General features: G+C 42.4%; 1 protein-coding gene across 1 annotated transcript; it reads left to right on the top strand.

The window, feature by feature from the left end:
* Window positions 1-1484: 1484 nt before the first annotated feature.
* fam120c (family with sequence similarity 120 member C) lies at window positions 1485-15896 on the top strand (the record flags this gene model as incomplete). The annotated part of the gene is made up of 17 exons (XM_079226309.1): window positions 1485-2000; window positions 3951-4197; window positions 4357-4439; window positions 5916-6044; window positions 7035-7137; window positions 7258-7322; window positions 7661-7929; window positions 9191-9353; window positions 9475-9558; window positions 9710-9881; window positions 10416-10665; window positions 11827-11941; window positions 12475-12684; window positions 13878-14124; window positions 14497-14632; window positions 15254-15317; window positions 15642-15896. 17 exons carry the CDS (start codon window positions 1485-1487, stop codon window positions 15894-15896), a joined length of 3108 nt encoding a protein of 1035 aa, XP_079082435.1.
* Window positions 15897-19703: the final 3807 nt, after the last annotated feature.

Below are 19703 nucleotides of genomic sequence, written 5' to 3' on the forward strand. Positions count from 1 at the left end.
TCCCAGTGGCTATTTAAAGTTATATTTTGTAATTGACTGGTCTCCATTGCCCATACTTCCACTGCTGTATTCAGTATTCAGTATAGCATCAGTGTTGGCCGACCACGACAGCAGTTCGATCGTCTTATAATAGGATGATATAACGCTAACGCTACATGTTGATGTGCAAGATGCGATTGAGCAGAATAAGACGGGTAACGGACAAATAAAAACGTTAGTTCTTGAATCCGTTATGGGCCACTTGGAGAAATTCTATTCTCCGGCTTTTTTTATCTTCATCCAACCGTCGGTATCCTAATTCTGGTAGTTGTAGTGTTTTTCTGTTCCCCACCATACATGTCCTAGTTGGACGTGATACACGTATTAGACTACGTTTCCCAGCATACCCTGCGGTCGCGCCTCCTCCCTGCACTCTCTCCGCCTTCCCTCCCACTCCACTGGGCCGCGAGGAAGTCGCAAGATGGCTGATGTCGCTTGGAAGTAATGTTCCCCTCTGCAACATGAAGCCGTGAGTGTGGAAGAAAGCGAGGGAGGCACCATCGGGCTTTTATTTTTCTTTTCTTTTTGTTACTTTTCTTTTATTTCGTCAAACATCCATCTCATTCCGCGTCGTGTCCGCCCCGGACTTGTCTTCGGGAGTTGACGCGTCAAATCACGCCGGGGACCCTGCCAGCAGCTAACAGCTAACGACACAGCTAGCAAATGTTAGTACAGCTAGCCAGTCAGCCAGGGACAGAGCTTGTTAGTTTGTTTTAATTGGTATTCTGATAACCCGCGAGCCAACGAGCTACCACACACAAATGTGCGGAAATTTGCCTACGATCGTACAGAATAAATGTCAAATATTTTAGCTGTCACACTGAAAAAAAACGATTTTGCAAGCTGCTCGGTTCAACATCATGTCCGCGAACTGGCCATCCAGCCTGTGGGTTGCTAACGTTAACTAATGCGCAGTGTTGCATCTTTTTCATGTGCACAAATCAGCAGGTTAATTCTTTTATTGGCATTTTTCATCAAAATCCAACCACCTTGCTGCATTTCCGTTATTTGCTGCCAACTACCTGTTTGAAGCTGGTTATGTTAAGGCCAAATTATGGGAGCAGGAAATGTGTTGAACTTTTTCTGGTTGTAGGTAGCTACACTGGCCTTGCTGGCATCTCACCAAAAATCCACAGGGATGGACACTAAACTGAGCACCCACGCAGAAAACTGAGAAATTGTCATTTCGATATCACGGAATAAGTAGAATAACGATTACTGACACACGTGTACACAAGTGCACGGTGGCTCATTTCACTCGTCTGGGTGACAGATTGTTTTGCAGGGTTAACTAAAGTACAGTCAGTCACTACATCGGAGACCAGTTAGCTTGCCTAAAGTGCATAGCTAGCTCCGGTCTCGCCCCACACCACATTACAAACACGGCGTACAGAACGTATTCAGAGCCCGCTCCCGGCCAGACGCACAGGCTCAACAACACCGTCATGGGAGTGCAGGGCTTTCAAGAGTATTTAGAGAAGCGGTGTCCCGGGGCCGCGGTCCCGGTGGACCTCCTGAAGCTTGCCCGTACCGCGGCCCGCCAGCCCCCTCACCACCATCATCCACACCACCACCCACATCACCCCGGGCCCATGCCTCCCCCGCCCCCGCCTGCCAGGATCCTAATCGACGCTGACTCCGGCCTGCAACGCCTCTACGGCGGCTACCAGACGGACTGGGTGTGCGGCGGCGAGTGGAACGCCATGCTGGGCTACCTGGCCGCCCTGTCACAGGCCTGCCTATATCAGGGTGGCCTGGAGCTGGTCGTGGTTTTCAACGGCACATTGGGAAAGGAGCGCTGGCCCGAGTGGGCGCGGCGAGCTCAGGGCCAGCGGCAGACGGCGCAGCTGATAGTCAACCACGTCGGCAGCAAGGCCACCCCGCCTCCCCGTGCATGGTTCCTGCCACCGGCCTGCCTCAGCCACTGCGTCCGCCTGGCCATGTTCCGCTTCCGAGTGCGGGTGAGCAATGTGTGATCATGGCTGTGTTTTAGTTGTTTTATTGTGGTCATATGGCGTGCTGTTCATTTAACACTTGCCCTTTCTTTTTACACGCCCATTGACTAGCTTACATCATCCAGCGCCTTTTTTTAACTCCTTCCAGTTGGGGAGCAAGTGCAACTACCCTAACCACTGAATTGAGTCGATCTGTAATTATGTTGTTTAATATTCTACACGCATACAGCTCAAACGGACTGTTTTGCATTTGCTGTTTTTAGCCAGCAGAGCATATATGTCTATCTGTGAAGTAGTTGTCCTGCTTTGCTATCATGGATGTGTGTGTGTTGGTCTACTGGGTGGAGGGAAGTATCCAGTGCATATATGAAGCAGCAGCTACTGGCTAAACCAATCTGTGCATTGGCGCAACATGACCTAGTCTAGCTAGCCTATATATTACATAACATGAACCCATTGAACCTTTCATACTTTGTGGAGAACTGCAGAGTGGATAGACTGTAGGTCCCCATTGCCTGTCAGCGGTACAATTCGTAATGATGTTCAAGGCCTGCCATAAATGCAGCAAAACTGCTGATTGCCTTTCATGGTTCCCTACTTTTAACTTTAAAGGGCTGTCTCTTTGCTTTTAATCTACGTTCCATCTGCTTACATGATAGCATTAAAAACACACTGTCATTGTGTATCGAGAGAGGATAGATAATCGAAAACCCCACCCACATTACTGTAGAATACACTCTGATGATTCTTGTGTGTGCACAACATCATTACTCACAGTTCCCATCTGTACTTTATTGTTTTTCCTGCCTGTATTCTGAGAAACTGTCTTATTTCTACAACTTCAAGTATCTCATCTCTGCCTGAATTAAATGTTTACTTTAGTCATTGCTGTTCCTGTCTATAAAGCTTTATTGTCCCCAGCTTTACATGTACTGCATAGATTTCTAGTCTATCCATTTGGAATTATTGCACATATATTATTCTCGTTAACACTGGTGATTAGTTTCAGTTTTATTATTGGAGAGTGACACAAGAAATATTATGAAATTTGAACAAGTCGTGAAAAAGTTTCCTCATCAACATGGCCATCACTGACACATATTGCATTCATTTGAAGACAGAGATTTGATTCCCAGCTCATTAAATATATTTTTAACTGATTGTAATTATTTAGTTTTCACATTGATTAACACTGTTGTCGTTTCACAAGATTAACATACAAATTCTGGCATGAAGCTCTCCTGCTTGCTCTGTCTGGCAAAACCATGCACCTCAAACCACCAATTTGGGTTCTGCATGAGTGTACTCTTAATCAATGATGTTGCCTGTGGTCCAGGTATCTGCATCGTCACCAGTGATTTGGAATTGATTGGTGCAGCATAGATTTTCAACAGATGTGTTTTTACAAGGGCTTTGGCGCTTAAGTATTGTGTTGGTATTGAAAGTGTCGGCCCAACTGTCCGTCTGTGACCTCTGTCCTCATCATATATTGAGTATATTGCAGTGACTGCTAGCATAGTAGCTGATCAGTTTCACAGATGCCAGTCCATCTTTGGTAAATCTTACTCTGTTAGGGATGCTATTTTAATTGTATTAAGTTATACAGAAGGGACGTCTTCATATTACATGTTTTGTCCGACCAACAGTCCAAAATGAAGCAATATTCAGCAAAGTTGAAAGAGCTCAAAATCCTCTCCTAAGAGAAGCTGAAACTGTAAAATTTGGCCTTTTTGCTTAAAAGATTTCTTCAAGACGATTTCTTTAAGACTCAGATAAATTTTCTGTTAAAGTGAGGAGCAAATCAATATAAAATCTAAACTACTGTGCTGCATTACTTGAAATATAACAATATCAAAACCAGGTTACTCCTTGAAGGATATAAACTGTGTCAAACCCAATTTAGAGTTTGTTTTTCTATGACACAGCAGACTGAGTTTGTCCACTCTGCATCCACAGGTTGTACAGACTTTGGAGGACCACCACCAGGAAGTGCTGTCTCTCTACAGGGACTTTGGATTTGCGGGCCTGATTGCTCAGGATTCAGAATTTGCCCTCTGCAACGTACCCGCCTATTTCTCATCGCACGCGCTCAAACTGAGCTGGAACGGCAAGAACCTGACCACACACCAGTACCTGCTGTCTGAGGCCGCTAGGCAGCTCGGGCTGAAGACACAGCACCTGCCCTGCTTTGCTGCTCTGCTGGGTAAGGAGCGTACACACACAAGAATCAAACGCGTATCCCACATTTCTCTCACTGAAATACACACACACCTACTTGTAGGCTGTATTTTTGGCGCCCATGTTTGTCTGTTGTCCATGTTCATTGACGCAGCAAACATTTGAAAGAGTTTCTGTCTCTCAGGAAATCATATTCTGCCTGATGAAGACCTGGCTGCCTTCCACTGGAGTCTGCTGGGACCAGAACACCCACTAGCTTCTCTCAAGGTACCGTAAGTCCAAAGTCCTCTGCGAACCTCAGCTTACTCTGTGAGAATATTTTCTCTAAGAATCACACAATACTAAAAAAGAATTTGTCAAATAGTGACATGAGGTCTGATTTACCGCAACATCATACAAACTAGAACTTAAACTTGGAGCTGGTTTATATTTCTGATTCGCTTGTTTTATACGTTTATTATTATTTTGAGAGAATAGACATACTGTCTTTGGCAATTCAATATTTTAAGTGCTTTAGGGGCATAATGCTTTAGGAAATCCCAGCTTTTATTAACATTGAAGTTATTGGTTTAAAATATAGTTAATTTATCAATATAAATGATATCCAGACAGTTTCATACCAGAATAAAAACGTTATTGATTTTGTTTTTGTCTTCAGAACATATATTTTTAAACTTCGTCTGCAAACAGGAAATTTGTTTGAAGTCTAAACTTTGCACTATTTTGTAATAATATTTATGCTATTTAATACGTGGTTAAGGAAACTGTTTACGGTCACCGTGTACTCAAATTGACAAAAGTTTGACTTTGTTGTCCAAATGTGATAACAGGTTGTGGTGTGAGTTTTTTACGAAAACAATGCATTGCGCAGAGAAAACGCCACTTCACTGCTTACCTTTGCAGTCCTCGCCTCCCGTTTGTTATTTACATATATCTGGAAACCTTGTTGTTTGTTATTGCTTATCAATGACACCAGTATTGCATCATTTTTAAGTTTAATAGAACATGACATGTAAGTTAAAAAGACAAAAAACATTGTCAGCGCCGAGTATTTCAATTTCAAGCTTTGGTCCATTCCTTTATAATTCACAGATTATGAGTAATGGCCTGCATCCACTGAGGCAAATTTGTCTTTTCCGTCAAGACCTAACAGATGATTTACATTTTTAACTCGGCTATGAGCCAGACAAGAGCAGAATCAGATGCATTTTATCTACTTCTGCCTGAAGTGAAGCTCTCTGAATGTTAGCTCTTCGTTTTTTTTCATGTGGCTGCTAGAGCACATTTTGATCACCAAATCTAACTCACTATTGAGAACTAAACAGTATTCTAAACATTGCAATGATTGTGTCTGGTTTAAAGGTCTAATTTTAATTGTAAATGTATACCAAATAATTTAGCACATGTGCCATCTGTACTGTTATCATCTTTGTTGATGGAACAATGCCAAAGTCTATAACAGACCATCAACTTAAGTGTGCATAAACAATGGAGCCAGTCAGTTCAATGGTTCGGCCTTAATGCTTTTTCAAAATCTTCCAGTACTGACTTTTTTAACTGTGGTCTAATTGGTTATCCATCTACTAACACAGCAGTACAATAAGTAGTATTACGCTCTTTGTTTTCTTCTGTTAAATAAAATAAGTAACACAGTTAAATGTCCTCATGAGGCTCTCTCCCTGTGTTCCTCCCCACCCAACCAGGTATATGTGAATTAAAACCTTTGTACTGTTCCTGTTTTAGGTGCGAGCTCACCAGTTGGTGCTGCCGCCCTGTGAGGTGGTGATCAAGGCCGTCTCAGAGTACGTCTCCTCCATCAAAGACCTGGGAAACCTTGATGTCATCGCCAGAGATGTCTTCAAACAGTCACAGGTGGGCTATGTCCTACTTTGTCAATGCTAATTACTAACTCGTTTCTGTTAACCTCTTTATTGGGGTTAATTTGAATTAATTGAAAAAGATATACATGTTTAATTTCTGACCGTACATTCAGGACTGTTGCTGATGGTTAAATAGGTCATCTCTGTTGACACAAGACCCTGACTGAGCATCTGCACTTCCTCACACATTAGTGTTAAACCATAGCATTGCACTACACTTCATATATACATATGTATGGGCTTTACAGGACTATCTAGTTTCAGTTCATCAGAGCTGCAGTGTTGGTCTCTAGTATGTTTATGATTGAGCAAGTAGGGTTGGAGTTCAGTAGCATTTTATTAAATCCCTATCCCTGTTGAATCTAAATATGGCTCAAATGTTACTTGATGAAACAATTAGTTGATTAATCAATTAGTTTATTAACCCAAAAATAAGGAACACAAATTTTGATAATGATTAATCGATTTAAAACATGCTAAAAATGTAGTGATTACAGCATCTCAAAAGTGAATATCTGATGCTTTTCTTTGTCATATATGACAAGACACTGGAAACCCTTTGGGCTTTGGACTGCTGGTTTGAAAATTATTTCAATTAGTATTTTTCTTTCATATGTTGTCCCAAATAAATGTCCCCCCAATTATATTATTTTCGACCCCAGGACGTCCTTTAGCCCGAGCCCCAGCATGTCGTCGAAGCATCATAAATGACCGTTTTACAGTAACTTGATGACTTAGTGACTTTAGTATTGCTTTTGTCTTTTTTTTTATGCCACTGGTCTTGCCACAGCATACAACCAAGAGGTAGTAATTATAGTTTAGATTTTTTTTGTTAGAAATACTCCCCAGACCACCTCTTTATCCTTTAACAATAACTACGCAACAGATGTGTGCATCCCTCAACTGGCCTTTCCAACGTTTTAGTCTTTTGGTCTAGCTCAGTCAATATGATGCTGTCTTTCTTTCTTTCTTTCCTTTCTAGTCTCGTATGGAGGACAAAGTGGAGCGATTCAAGAAAGCTGTGGATTATTTCTCTGCGGCCTCCAAACCTCGTTCGCCCAACATGGGGCCCTCCTCTTTCATCTGTGAGTAGTAAAGAAGTCTAGAGAACAGAACCAATAATCATTATGTAATCATTTCTAGCTCACTAAATATGTATTTATGAGATTAAAATGTTAATTTGCATCCTTGTTTTTTCTACTTAGTACCTGGGTTTGGATTTGGGGGACCACCTGGCCACATGGGACCTATGCAGCCTGGAAAGAATCAGGTAGATTCCTTAGCTTGTAATCCTTTGTTCCTCTTTTAAGCGTGTGTCATTTGTTGTCTGGTCTCTACATGAATCTACATGTAGCAGAATGGATTAAGTTTTGTTCCTCTTTGAAATCCCTTTGTGGCGTGTGCTCATTTAGGGGGGAAACAGCTGAGAGATGAGGAGGGTGCAGCCCTTCCCGCCCCAAATCCTTTCACCAGCCTTGATTAGATGCTTCTGGTTAGATCTGAAATAAAATAGGACAGTAATAGTTCACGCCCCTGAAATGACGTCTCCCCCTCCCTCCCCTTTGTTCTTTCTTTTCTCTATTTTTAAATTAATTTTCCTTTCTTCAGTTCCCTCCTCCCCAGATTCCGGGGTTAAAGCCACCCTATCAAAATGCTCCATATGGACCTGGCTCCACCCCTCTGTTCCAGAACCCGCCGCAACCATCCCACGACTGCAACGATTCAATGAAGATGGGCTTCTCTGATTGGTCGGCTCCATATGATTCCACTCAGGGGGGAAATCGATTACCCAATCATCACACCACCACTCAGTCTGTTCCCTCTCCGTCTCCTTCATCGTCATCAGATGGAGATGAACCCAACGACAGCAACGCAAAGTAAGATACAGAGACGGGAAAGTCATGTTTACACTGTTGGGGCTTTATTTCCCTAATTGTGTTCAAGTGAAAAGGGCATTTTAGTTGGAGCAAAGCATTTTACATAACGCATGTTTTGACTAATCACAAGGAGAGCTTTGTTTTCATGTTATGTGGGCCGCTTACCTTTCACAACAGTAAAAAGTAGAGAAAGTGCTCATTGAGAAGCTCATAATTAAAGATTCGTAGCTTTATTTTTTCGGTTTGAATCCTGTATTCCTGCACAGCTGCAGATAAAGATTAAGCTGCACACACATAAGTATTATGCTATCTATAGAATAATATTACAGTGGTGGCTGCATTTGTAAACTGAATGTTTTGGACCAAACAAGTCACCCTTGACTTCAAGACGGACTTAAAATAAAAAAAGATTCAGGCATTTTATTCACGGTTAATAGAAACAAATATTGACTAGTTGCAGCCTTAGTGTCGCCTAATTAAGATCACTAAGTATATCTCTTGTCATTTCTTATGCACCAAGAAAATAAACCAGTAAACACTGAATAAATAAGATGTATGTTGTTGCTGAGCTTCTTCTCATGTCAGATGAGTATGATAATAATTTCCCCTTCAACGCGAAGCAAAAAAGACGTTAAAAAACATTCCTTGTTCATGCGCACTTTATGAACATAAATATACACATCAGAAGCATTGAAGTGCTTTATAACGTTCGGCCAGTCTGCATGATTTCCCCTTGTGGGTGCTGATGAGGCAGAATGATGATCGTCAAAACTGTCAAATCAAGTCAGCCTGTATAACGTTATGTAAGCTTCTCTTAGTTTGTTTGTAAGATATCAGTGTGAACAGGAACTAGACCAGAACTAAAATGCAACGATATATCTTTTTTTTTTTTACCGAACTACAGCTGTGAAAGACCCCTTAGAGATTCAGGTATTACAGGTACTGAGGAGGATCGAGGAGCAGGGCGTCCCATGATTTTTAGGCAATCGCATTTTTCAGTCTTCCAGAAATAAGGTGTAAATGTCTGAATAGGGACACCTTGGGACGTGTGTTAAGTTTCTGAGAGCCTTATGCTACTGCTAATTTCCTTTTGCTGCAATAGTAAATAAGGAAACAAAGTAAGAATCGAACACAAACTTGCTTCATCAGCTCAAAATGATTTTGAGGAAGTGCTTCCTCTGCAGAAACGGTGATGTGGTATAAACGCACACGATGAATGCCAGGCCAGTTTGATGAAACGCTCTCATAAACCCTTTGTCAGCCATTTGACGGACAAGCCCTCTCGGTGGGAGGATCCTGCTGGAAGGGTGGGCTCGGTCTCTGGAGACGGTTCCCAAGGCAACGGGAGCGGATCACACATTCCGTCACTGCTGTCTATGGCGACACGCAGTCACATGGACATAACCACACCCCCTCTGCCTCAGGTGTGTGTCGATGAGAGATACAAAATAAATAAAACACATTTTAAAAACAAAATGACACAGGCTTAGCTTATGTGGAAAAGTCACCATGTTTTCTGTTTCCCCCCCCCCCCCCCGATATCAGGTCAGTGCTGAGGTTCTTCGTGTAGCTGAGCATAGACACAGAAGAGGACTAATGTACCCCCAGATTTACCACATTTTGACCAAGGTAAACTGTTTACATCAGTTATTTTGTGTTTGCATTTGCCTCCGCAAAAAGTAATCTTGTCAAGTGTAATACAAATGGAGATGGAGTTAATGATGTTGTCAGAGCCACCCTATAATCTCTCTGTCCTTACTCCTCCCTTCACCCACTGCAGGGAGAGATGAAGATGCCAGTGTGTATAGAGGATGAGTGTAACTCTGAGCTGCCTCCGGCCTCTCTGCTGTTCCGTGCTGCCAGGCAGTATGCCTACGGCGTCCTCTTCAGTCTGGCTGAAACACACCGCCGCCTGGAGAGGCTCGCTCTCCGCAAGAGGGCTCCCCTGGAAGGTAGGCCCTTGAGAGTAGAATAAGGAGGACACATTGTTTTAGTATATGGACTGTATATTCAGTGGTGGAAAGTATCTATCTAAGTACAGTGACCCAAACACTGGTTGAGTTAGAATTGCTATTTGAGTGAAAACAATGGAATTGTGCTTTGAGTTAAGTAGTCTGCAGCTTGTTGCAACAGCTTTATGTAAGTTCTCTCTTAAGTTAGGGTGCAAAGCCACACTTAACAAAGCAGTCAACAATATAATACACTGAGAATATCTGCTGAAAGAAAGGAATTAAACCACTACTTATATTTCAGGACATTGATAGACAATATAGCTGGTTTCTCACCGTTAGCAGCTTTGGAGGAGTTTGTAAGCGACATGATTAGAATACTATCACATCGTTAATATATCAGTCTGCTCAGAAGCCGGGCACTAAATCACCAGCATCATGGCAACTAATTGATTGCATCATTAAATTGCTTGCATCAGTTACTTTAAACTAATTCATGTACATTTTTAACCCACTTCTCTTGCCTCTGCATTACAGTTCCTCCAGTGATTGTCAAAGAGTGGAGCAGCGGTAAAGCCAAGTCGGCCCTGACTCCGGAGCTGGTCCCGGCCCTGTGTTTCCGGGAGTGGACCTGCCCCAACCTGCGGCGGTTGTGGTTGGGTCGTGCCAGTGAGGACCGCTCCAGGAGAACCAGGGCTTTCCTGGCCTGCCTACGCTCTGACTGCCCAGCCCTCCTCAACCCAGCACAGGTCCCACAGCATCTGCTGCTCATGTGCTGTGTGCTCAGGTATGATGGTGGTCTAAACCACTGCTTATTTTAGTTGCCCAAACTGTATGTGTGTTCTCCTTAATACAGCGTGAGCTTTACAGGAACACCCGAGTGAGAGTCCAACACTTACTTTGCATATTTATATTTGAACATTTGTGCTCGGTTCTTTTCACCGTGCACTACAGCTGCACTACAAGTTATTAGTCGACTGACCGCCTACTTTAATTTAAAAGTTGTATACATTGGGATGTTCTCATACTCCACTTGGTGGAGAGAAAAAAACTAAAGCTACACGGCTGGCGTTTTTCCAGACGTTTTAGACGTACGGTCCAACGGTTTTACAGTAAATCACAATATGAGTGCGGTATCAGTAGTTGTGTTAAACATTCTCGTTGTCCTTCATTTTGACGGACAGGGTTGTAAAAATTCACTTTAATATTTTTATTATAAGAAGACAGAAGCTAAAAATGTATTTAAAAGCAGAGTCTGTGATTTTTTATTTTTTTTTTATTTTTTTTTTGTCCTCACGGACAGCTAGCTGTCTGTTCAGTGTGAGTAATTATAAAAGAGTGTTCAAAAACAGTTTGGGAAATTATTGTATCTGTCTGACACAGGCGGCGGTGGCGCTCTCTATACTGTAAATGTTTGTGTTTTGTTAATCATTAAGATACAGAACAGGTTTATAGATTCTGTAGCACTCCCTTTACCGACAGGAAATCCAGCAGTATGCGCTCGTTCTGCAGCATCGGCGCTGTGACCCGTAGACAAAGACGCTCCAAGGCCTCTAGTCGGTCAAAATGACTACCGTCCGAATTTTCTGTCATTGTTAAAAAAGTTCCCTCATTGACGAAAAATATTTTGGTTAATTAACTGTGTGATATTGATGCAAACTAATCAGTACTCTTACATACATACTTTTCTTACAGTACATTGTTCATCTTCACTGCAGAGATTTTAATCTAAACTGTTCTGCTTCTCATGAGCGGTGCGGTAATATTTACTATTGCGCTGATCAATCTTACCATTGCTTCTATTGATATGAGAATATGGACTGTTGCATTATGTCATTGGGTACAATTCCAATTCTAAGTCTTGTAAGGTTGTTGCTGCATACAGAGTGGCAGGTAACTGTAGCTCTGTGCTCCTGCCCTCAAGTTAGTGGTTTTCCTTCTCTCTCAGGTATATGATGCAGTGGCCTGGAGGAAGGATCCTCCAGAGACACGAGCTTGATGCCTTTCTAGCTCAGGCTGTTTCCAGCCAACTCTATGAACCCGACCAGCTACAGGAGCTCAAGGTGAGACCCCACTCCTCACTTCCTCATTGTTGGACAATCAGGGTTGGGTTTGTTTCCCACAGAATACAGATGTTTCTGCACATAATTGTGAAATACTGTTGTCATATTGTTGTGCCTTATTGTATATATCTTCTTATACTATTGGCATTAAGAGCAATGTTTTTTTTTGTATTCTTAATTCTAATTATTGATGTTTATTGTAATTCTGTGTGTAAGGAGGACCTAGCAAAATACGCTTTTCATTGTACGGAGTAACTGTTATCTGTGCATATGACAATACAAATATCTTGAATCTTGAACAAGTATCGTTTTATAACTAGTTTTCATATTTTTCAGGGGCTCTTGATCAGGTTCCTTTTGTGTCATGCACATTTGACTAATTTAAGTGATTTTGCTGTTACAAGCTACATGTAACTCATGTGTTCAATACCTTGTGACTCATAAACTCTTCTCTTCCATCTTTTCTACTCCTCGTATCTGTAAACGGCCTCAAGTTTAAAGATGTTCTAATTTATTTGTATATTTTCTGTTAGGTGGAGAAGGTGGATTCCCGCGGCGTGCAGCTGGCTTCTCTTTTCATGGCCGGCGTGGACACGGCGCTGTTCATCAATGATGTGTGCGGTCAGCCGTTGCCATGGGAACACTGCTGCCCCTGGGGCTTCTTCGACGGCAAACTGTTTCAGAGCAAACTGGCGCGGGCCGGCCGCGACCGGTCCGCCCTGCTGGACATGTGCGAGGGTCAGGTGTGTATGTTATCCTGTGGCGAAGATGTGATGGATGTGTGGAAGTTATACATTAATGAAAGTTAGTTCATGAAATATTTCAGTGCCTTACCTGTTTGAGGGCAGTAAGAATGTGATGTATTCAGTAGGAATGTCCGATTAAGTTTGGCTCCTTTTTATATTTGGTATCTGCCAGTTTCCAAAATGATGCGAAACTTATATTTACTGGAATGTTGAATGAATATGTATCTTACACCGTATCTTAGCTGAATGTGATGCAAGCAAGCGTCGGCGGAAAATCTTATTGATGGTACTATTTAGTATTGGAATGTTTTAACTGGCTGCAAACGATGCAGCGCGCCGCTTTGAGCTGAACTTTGGGTTAGTTTTCTATTTATTCCTAGTGTCGTGGTGGATGAGGAACAGGTGATTTGTGAAGTGGAAAATATCAGCTGTTCTCTACTTTTTTGGCATGTGACCCCATCAAATTAATGTACGTCCCCTTGTTAAAGACAAAAGTCTTTGTTTTAACCTCCTAAATTTCTCAGATTGTCTGATTTTAATAAATGTTTACCGTAATACTTATTGAGATAAAATAATCTCAGAACTCCGATCGAAGCAAAACTTGAAAAGCGATTCTTTTCTTTCTTACCTTTTAATAATCTCGCAAGCCCCTCAGAGTTATCTCGTGACCCATTTGAGGGTCCCAACCTCCATTTCACTACAAAAAACTAAATATGGTGGCAGCTGGTTGGAGTAGCCTTACCAAGGTAAATTACCATCACTAATAATAACCTATTTGCTGTTGGCCATATTGTAATTTTTCAGTAAATATCACAATATAAAACGTGTTTTCTAAAAAGTACAAACGTAGGAAGACCAACTAAAGTAGACCCGTCACTCAGTCCACTCCTGGAGGTACAGTGGTGTTGGAGCGTGACGCTGCTTTTATCCCATAAATTATATTTGGTACAGTAGTAACTGTACAGACTGCAGTGGCCGAGAGCCAAAAACGGCTTTGCACATATGCTGAGGTGGCTAAATCGCAGGAGGGATCAGTCAAGAAATCGTTCGACTTTTATGGGCCATGAGACGGCTCAGCACAATTCTGCTATTCAGTGTCCCCGCTCGGATGTTCCAAGGGTGTGAGATGGATTAACAGCAATAACTCTGTAGCTCAAGGGCTCAGTCACAGTTGTCTCTCTGCTCTTCAGGAAGAGCTGGTGTCCAAGGTGGAGAAGATGCGTCAGGCAATCCTCGAGGGCATCAACCTGTCCCGCCCTCCTCCTCCCCCTCCTCCTCTTCCACCTCCTGCCTTCCTTCCCCCAGCTATGGTGCCCCCTTTCTACCCCATGCCTCCCCTCTACCCACCTCGTCCCATGGGCATGCCTCATCATCATCATCATCATCACATGCATCATCCACATCACCCTGCCCAACACAGACCCAGAGCCTTCCCAGGTACAGAGATGATTTTTTATTTATTTTTTAACCTGTTGGTTTGTCTACACATACTTTTTTTTTGGCATACTTTAACCTTTTAATCAATGTAGACACTCTTGCTTTGTCCTAATTACATACTACACTCCAGATCCAACAGCTTTTGAGTATATATTGTGTTCACACTGGAAAAGTTAGAAAACAAAAGTTACTCAAATGAATCAGTTTGAACTCTCAAAAAATGTATGCTGTTGATGTCCAACATTGTGCATAAAGGAAATTGAGGTATATTATGTAGTACATAGTGAAACAGTTAGTATAGTATGGAATTGGGACACAGCTACAGTTTCTTCTTCAAGTCTCAGTATAGACACTTGTCTTTGTTTTGTTCAGGCCTTCAGTCCATCCCCCCTCAGGGAGGGAAACTGGAGATAGCTGGCATGGTTGTTGGCCAGTGGGCTGGGAACAAACCAATCCGTGGAAGAGGAGGGTTCAACATGCAGGTGGTGTCGGTGGGAGCAGGGAGAGGGTGAGTAAGATGATGATCCTTTTCATCAAAACCGATAATGTCTGAGAATGTAGTTATTGCAGAGCTATTTTCCATCTCTTGCTCTTGCTCCACTTTGCCAACATGTCTGTTTTACAAGCATAAATACACATTCACACCTAAATAAGATGAAAATGTGTATTCATGCCTGAGCATAAACGTTTGATAACTTGGACCATTGACCGTTGGTTGAAGCTTGTGCTGGTCAGCCAAAATACTTCACCTTCTTTTTGCAAAGCTAATAATCAAGTTTATTCTATCATTAGTAGTAAGTAGGATGAAAGGAAAAAAATCATGATTTTAAGCTAATACATGTTTTTCACCCACTCCTACAAATATTATTTTAGCAGAGAAAAGATGTTTTAAATAATAGATTCCTAAATGTTAACTTTTGAATAGCTGTTCACAACGTAAAGAGAGACTGCTGCTGGTTCAAAGTGTGAACGTGTTGAATAGAAATTAACTGACCGCATGGATTTACTTTTCTATAAATTCTGTGTGAAGTCTGTCTGAAACGCCAGTGGGATCGAGCCCTGAAGTAGACCACTGATATTTGTTGTGTTCCACATCTGATCTGAACATCTTTCTGTTTCGTCATCACAGGAGGGGTAAAGAGATTCCAGCTAAAGTAAGGCCAGTGAAAAAGGCACCTACCAACAGAACACAGGTAGCAACTTGTATACAAAGCTCTTAAATCTTGTATATTTTCCTACATGAATAGTGCCCACAGCTATAAATTACCTCTTTGTCTGTCACCTTCCCACTTGCCATCCTGCTTTCGGATGGAGGGGTTTATTGTACTGCAAGCAGCAGACCCTGACACATCTATCTGGACATTCCCAAAATTCAACACTTATCATGTTGCACAGATATAAATTTAAAAAAGGTTGTTGAGGATGTGCACAAGTTGGAACCTAGAATAAATTGGGATTGTTATAAATCCTTTCCTACTGCTGTTCTGTTAAAATTCTGTCCGACTGTCGTCCTCCAGACGTCGCCACCGCCCCCATCCAGCAGCCCCCCAAAGCCCTCAGAGGAGGCGGCCTCCACGCCAGAGGTTGCGACCCAGCAGCTGAACGGCAGCTCAGCCTCCGCCATCGGCCAGCCCTTGGATCTGACCGCCTTGGCCCAGCCAATCCCGTGTGCCTTAGCCAGCAGAGACAACCAATCAGAGGGGGTGGAGGTGGAGGCCCCCTGTTGCCTTGACGACTGCCCGTCAGACGGAGCGCTACAGAAGGAGGAGTGATGGGATCCTTCCCGGGATGCACTGCTCTAAGAGAGTCCTCTGTGTTTGACTGCCTTTCCCTGTTTTTGTAGCCCCGACTGCGAGCTGTGCACGTCATCACCTCGAGCAGGCGGCGAAGCGAGGCTCCTCCTCGTGTTCCCTACTGCTCCAAGTGATTAAGCAGTTAGCTGTTACTTCCTTCTTTATTTTTCTCATGTGGATTTACATTTTTTTATGAAGAGAGGTTTTCTCCATGAGTCTGTAAGCGCCCCACCCCTCAAAAATCCTAAATGCCGCCCTTCCGCACTCAGAGTAAAGTAAGCTTGGAGCCCCGCCCCCATTGCGCCCTGCCACCTAAATGAGCCCCCCCCCCCCCCCCCCTCCCCCCTCCCATCCCATCTAAGTATGGGTATCTGTCAAGGTAAAATGTTTTATTTTGTGTTTTTAATGGTCCCATTGTTTGAATCTCTGCACACAGATGTTAAGTTTGCGGCTACGGTGACAGATGGGATGTGGTTTCCATGGTCGGCCTGGTTGCCCCAGTTGGTAGTTGTGTGTTGATGCAGTTTGTTGCCATAGACGTCCCATTTGAGGTTTGTCTTGCATGGATTCAGAGAGATGTTCAGAGTTTGACTCTGGATAATGTGAGTAAGATTTTAACAAAGTGATATACCATTCTTCTGTGCAGTGAACCTAATCCCCCCTGTACTCTAGCAGCACTGCTAAACACACAATGTTAGTATATTTGCTAGCAACATACCCCTTTATTAATGAATTGGTTATTTATCACAGGAGCACTTCTGCACCAACATGGTATTAGTGTGCTATCTTATTTTGACCCATGTAGCATAGCCTAGTGCTTAGTTGTGCTAAGAGACCCCATGCATTTATGCACCTTAAGCCCTAAAGTATGCAAGATATTACCCTGCTCCTCCAAAAAAAAGTGCATTCTTATATTATCTTCCCATCCCCACCCACCTTGTCCCTTTCTCCCAAAGCTTTGATTGTATTACCCCAACAGAAGCACTTAATGTTGTATTTAAATATATTGAATTTAAACATGCCCCTATATTTCTTCTTAAAATAGACTATATATATATATGTATATATATATATATATATATACATATATGTATATATATATATGAAGTCTGAGAGGGGTGTCCCCCCGCGCATAAGTAAATCATTGACATGTAGAACTACATTTAAAGGTAAAGATCTATTTGAGAGACGTCAGAATGTGAACAGAGTGGTTTCAGAAAAAGAAGCACTTTGTTTAAAAAAAAATGTTGAATCACACTGGATAGTCTTCTACCAGGTGATTAAAAACAACAAAAACTCTTGAAGCACCTTCTGGAGTTAAGGCCAAAAAAAGACAAAAATAATACTACCCAGCAAAAGATGGAAATGAATGGTGAGGATTTGGGTAACTGCTGCCAGGCAGAGTTCCCCTCAGACTGGCCTCACTCGTTCAAATATGACCGTTGCAATGAAGCTGAAAGGACTCCTGATTCTCCACATCAAGAATTCCTGGGAATCTTTTCAGATTTCTAAAGTTATTTCCAAAGTCTATTTTAAGAAGGCTAGCTGATTGAGGCAGCCAGTGATATAAAAGGGGTGTGGCGACGAAAGCCTCAAAGAATCCCCTCCACCCCACCCTATGGTGGTGATTGAGTAACGGTTGTCTTGACGATAGCCCAACACCATGAGCTGTTGCCCCGCAGAGCTCTGGTGTGTCACTTTAGACCAGCAGGAAGCACTTCCCTGCCCTGAATGAAGTACTTTAGCCGAACAAGGCGGAGGCTTTACAGGTCGGATCACATGTCACACAACGGGAGAGAGGGAGGCCTAACGGCAGACTTAAGTGTGCTGCTCACAATCTGAGACTTCTAAGATAGTGAATTGTTTTATTAGAGCACTTATGTTTGTAGAGAATGAGATGTGTGTCCCCAATAGTAGATTTCATCTGACTACAGAAATACAACTTACCAATAGCCGGTAGCACAACTGCAGATGTAAAAGCAGTAGACCGACAGATACTGCCTGAGAGATGCTGGCCATGAACATTATTATCTCTATAAACTTACTGGGAGAGGTTGAAGTGAGCTCACCATGTTAAAAAGAAACAAAGGCAAGTCAACAAAGAAGCACCTTATTTTCTTACTATGTTGATGACTTGTGCTCTATCGTGTGCCACAAAATTGACATGGAAACAAGCTCTTATGAAATGCCGTTTTGAAGGGGGAAAACCCTGACTATAAATGTAAGTGTTGGTGTAGTCGCGTCAGACATCCCTTCAATTATGAACTCAACTATGACAGTTGACCCAGCCTTGAGTGTAGGCCTACGCTCATCATCACAGGGCTGTGCTGCACAGCCGTCTCTTACACCGACACCAAATGAAATCAGAGGTCTGGACTGACTTGTTAGCCGTTATTGGTAGGGTTTAAGCATACAAGTGCTGTAGGTGTTTATAGGTTAAGAGTAGGTAACAGCGTCGGGCTTAACACAGGACTGTAATACACAGACACGAAGACTAGGCTAGAGAATATAGCTCCACTGGCCGAAATACTAAGTCTAGAATTACTAGGAGTCATATACTTAACTGCTTTCAACTTTCGACATTAGTACAAATATGTGTATCGCAACAGTAGAAGATGTCTTTTCTGTGGCGAGCCAGAGTGTTATCTGGTATACGATGCCCTCTCTGATTCGCTCGCCATATAACATTCTCACACACACACACACACACACACACACACACACACACACACACACACACACACACACACACACACAGGTATTCAGTTGCATTTGTTACCACCAGCATTCTCTCTGCTTTTGTGCTGAAGTGATTTTGTGCAGTTTCAGTTCCCAGTGGAGTGGTCGTCAGTTCATCAGAGATCATTTTTGGTAACACATTCAACTGATACCCCCCCCAAAAAAATATCCCACATTTTCAAGTTTGCATGGATTTAAAATACATGTTAGAGGTGCCAGGTAGGCACAGAAACAATCATCTACACACAGCACACGCACAAGACATTAACACATGGCACACACGGATACATAGATGTTAAACCCTGAGTTACACAGTAGCTAGTATGGAAAAAAAAAAAAAAAAGTCAACACAATACATAATGTAGTGTCCCTCTCTCGTCCTTGTCTGTTTTAGTTCGATAGATATTTGATCAGTGATTTTTTTATGCTTGTTATCCTACCCCCCTGCTATGACACTTTTTCTCCGCCCTCCCTTCCCCAAATGTTCCTTCACTTCTTCTCTCAGCCCCCTAATCTTCCTCAAAGAGTTCATGCATCCACACACACACACACTCACACTCACCAGGCCTTCCCATTAATAGCAGTCACATACACATATATTTTACACACAGGTTAACCCTCCCGTCACTTCCTGTATTTCAGTTCTTCTCTTTCACTCTCATCACCTCCCTCTCTGCCTCTCCTTTTTAGCCCCTTTTAGGACCGTTTCTATTGGCCGTTTTTCTCTTTTTCTCTTTGGGCTGCCCCGCCCCTTAATCAACCCAACTAACAGTAAAGGTTATATTAACGTTGAAAATCAGTTTCTGTATGTATCTAGCCAGAGTCTGGGAAAAAAAATCTGAAAAAAAATCAAAACGGTTTTATTCAATTGTGCAAATGTGTTTTTCTTACTATTTTTAATGTTATTACATCTTCTAATCTAATCCTTCTACCATTGCTTCAGTTAGTACTGAAATACGCTTAGCCAACCTAGAGATTTGAACTGTAATGATTGCGATTTTCCTTACCTGTATTTTATATGGCATCTTTAGACCACCGTTTATTATG

Source organism: Taurulus bubalis (genome assembly GCF_910589615.1).
Source record: "Taurulus bubalis genome assembly, chromosome: 11".
Taxonomy (NCBI): Eukaryota; Metazoa; Chordata; class Actinopteri; order Perciformes; family Cottidae; genus Taurulus; species Taurulus bubalis.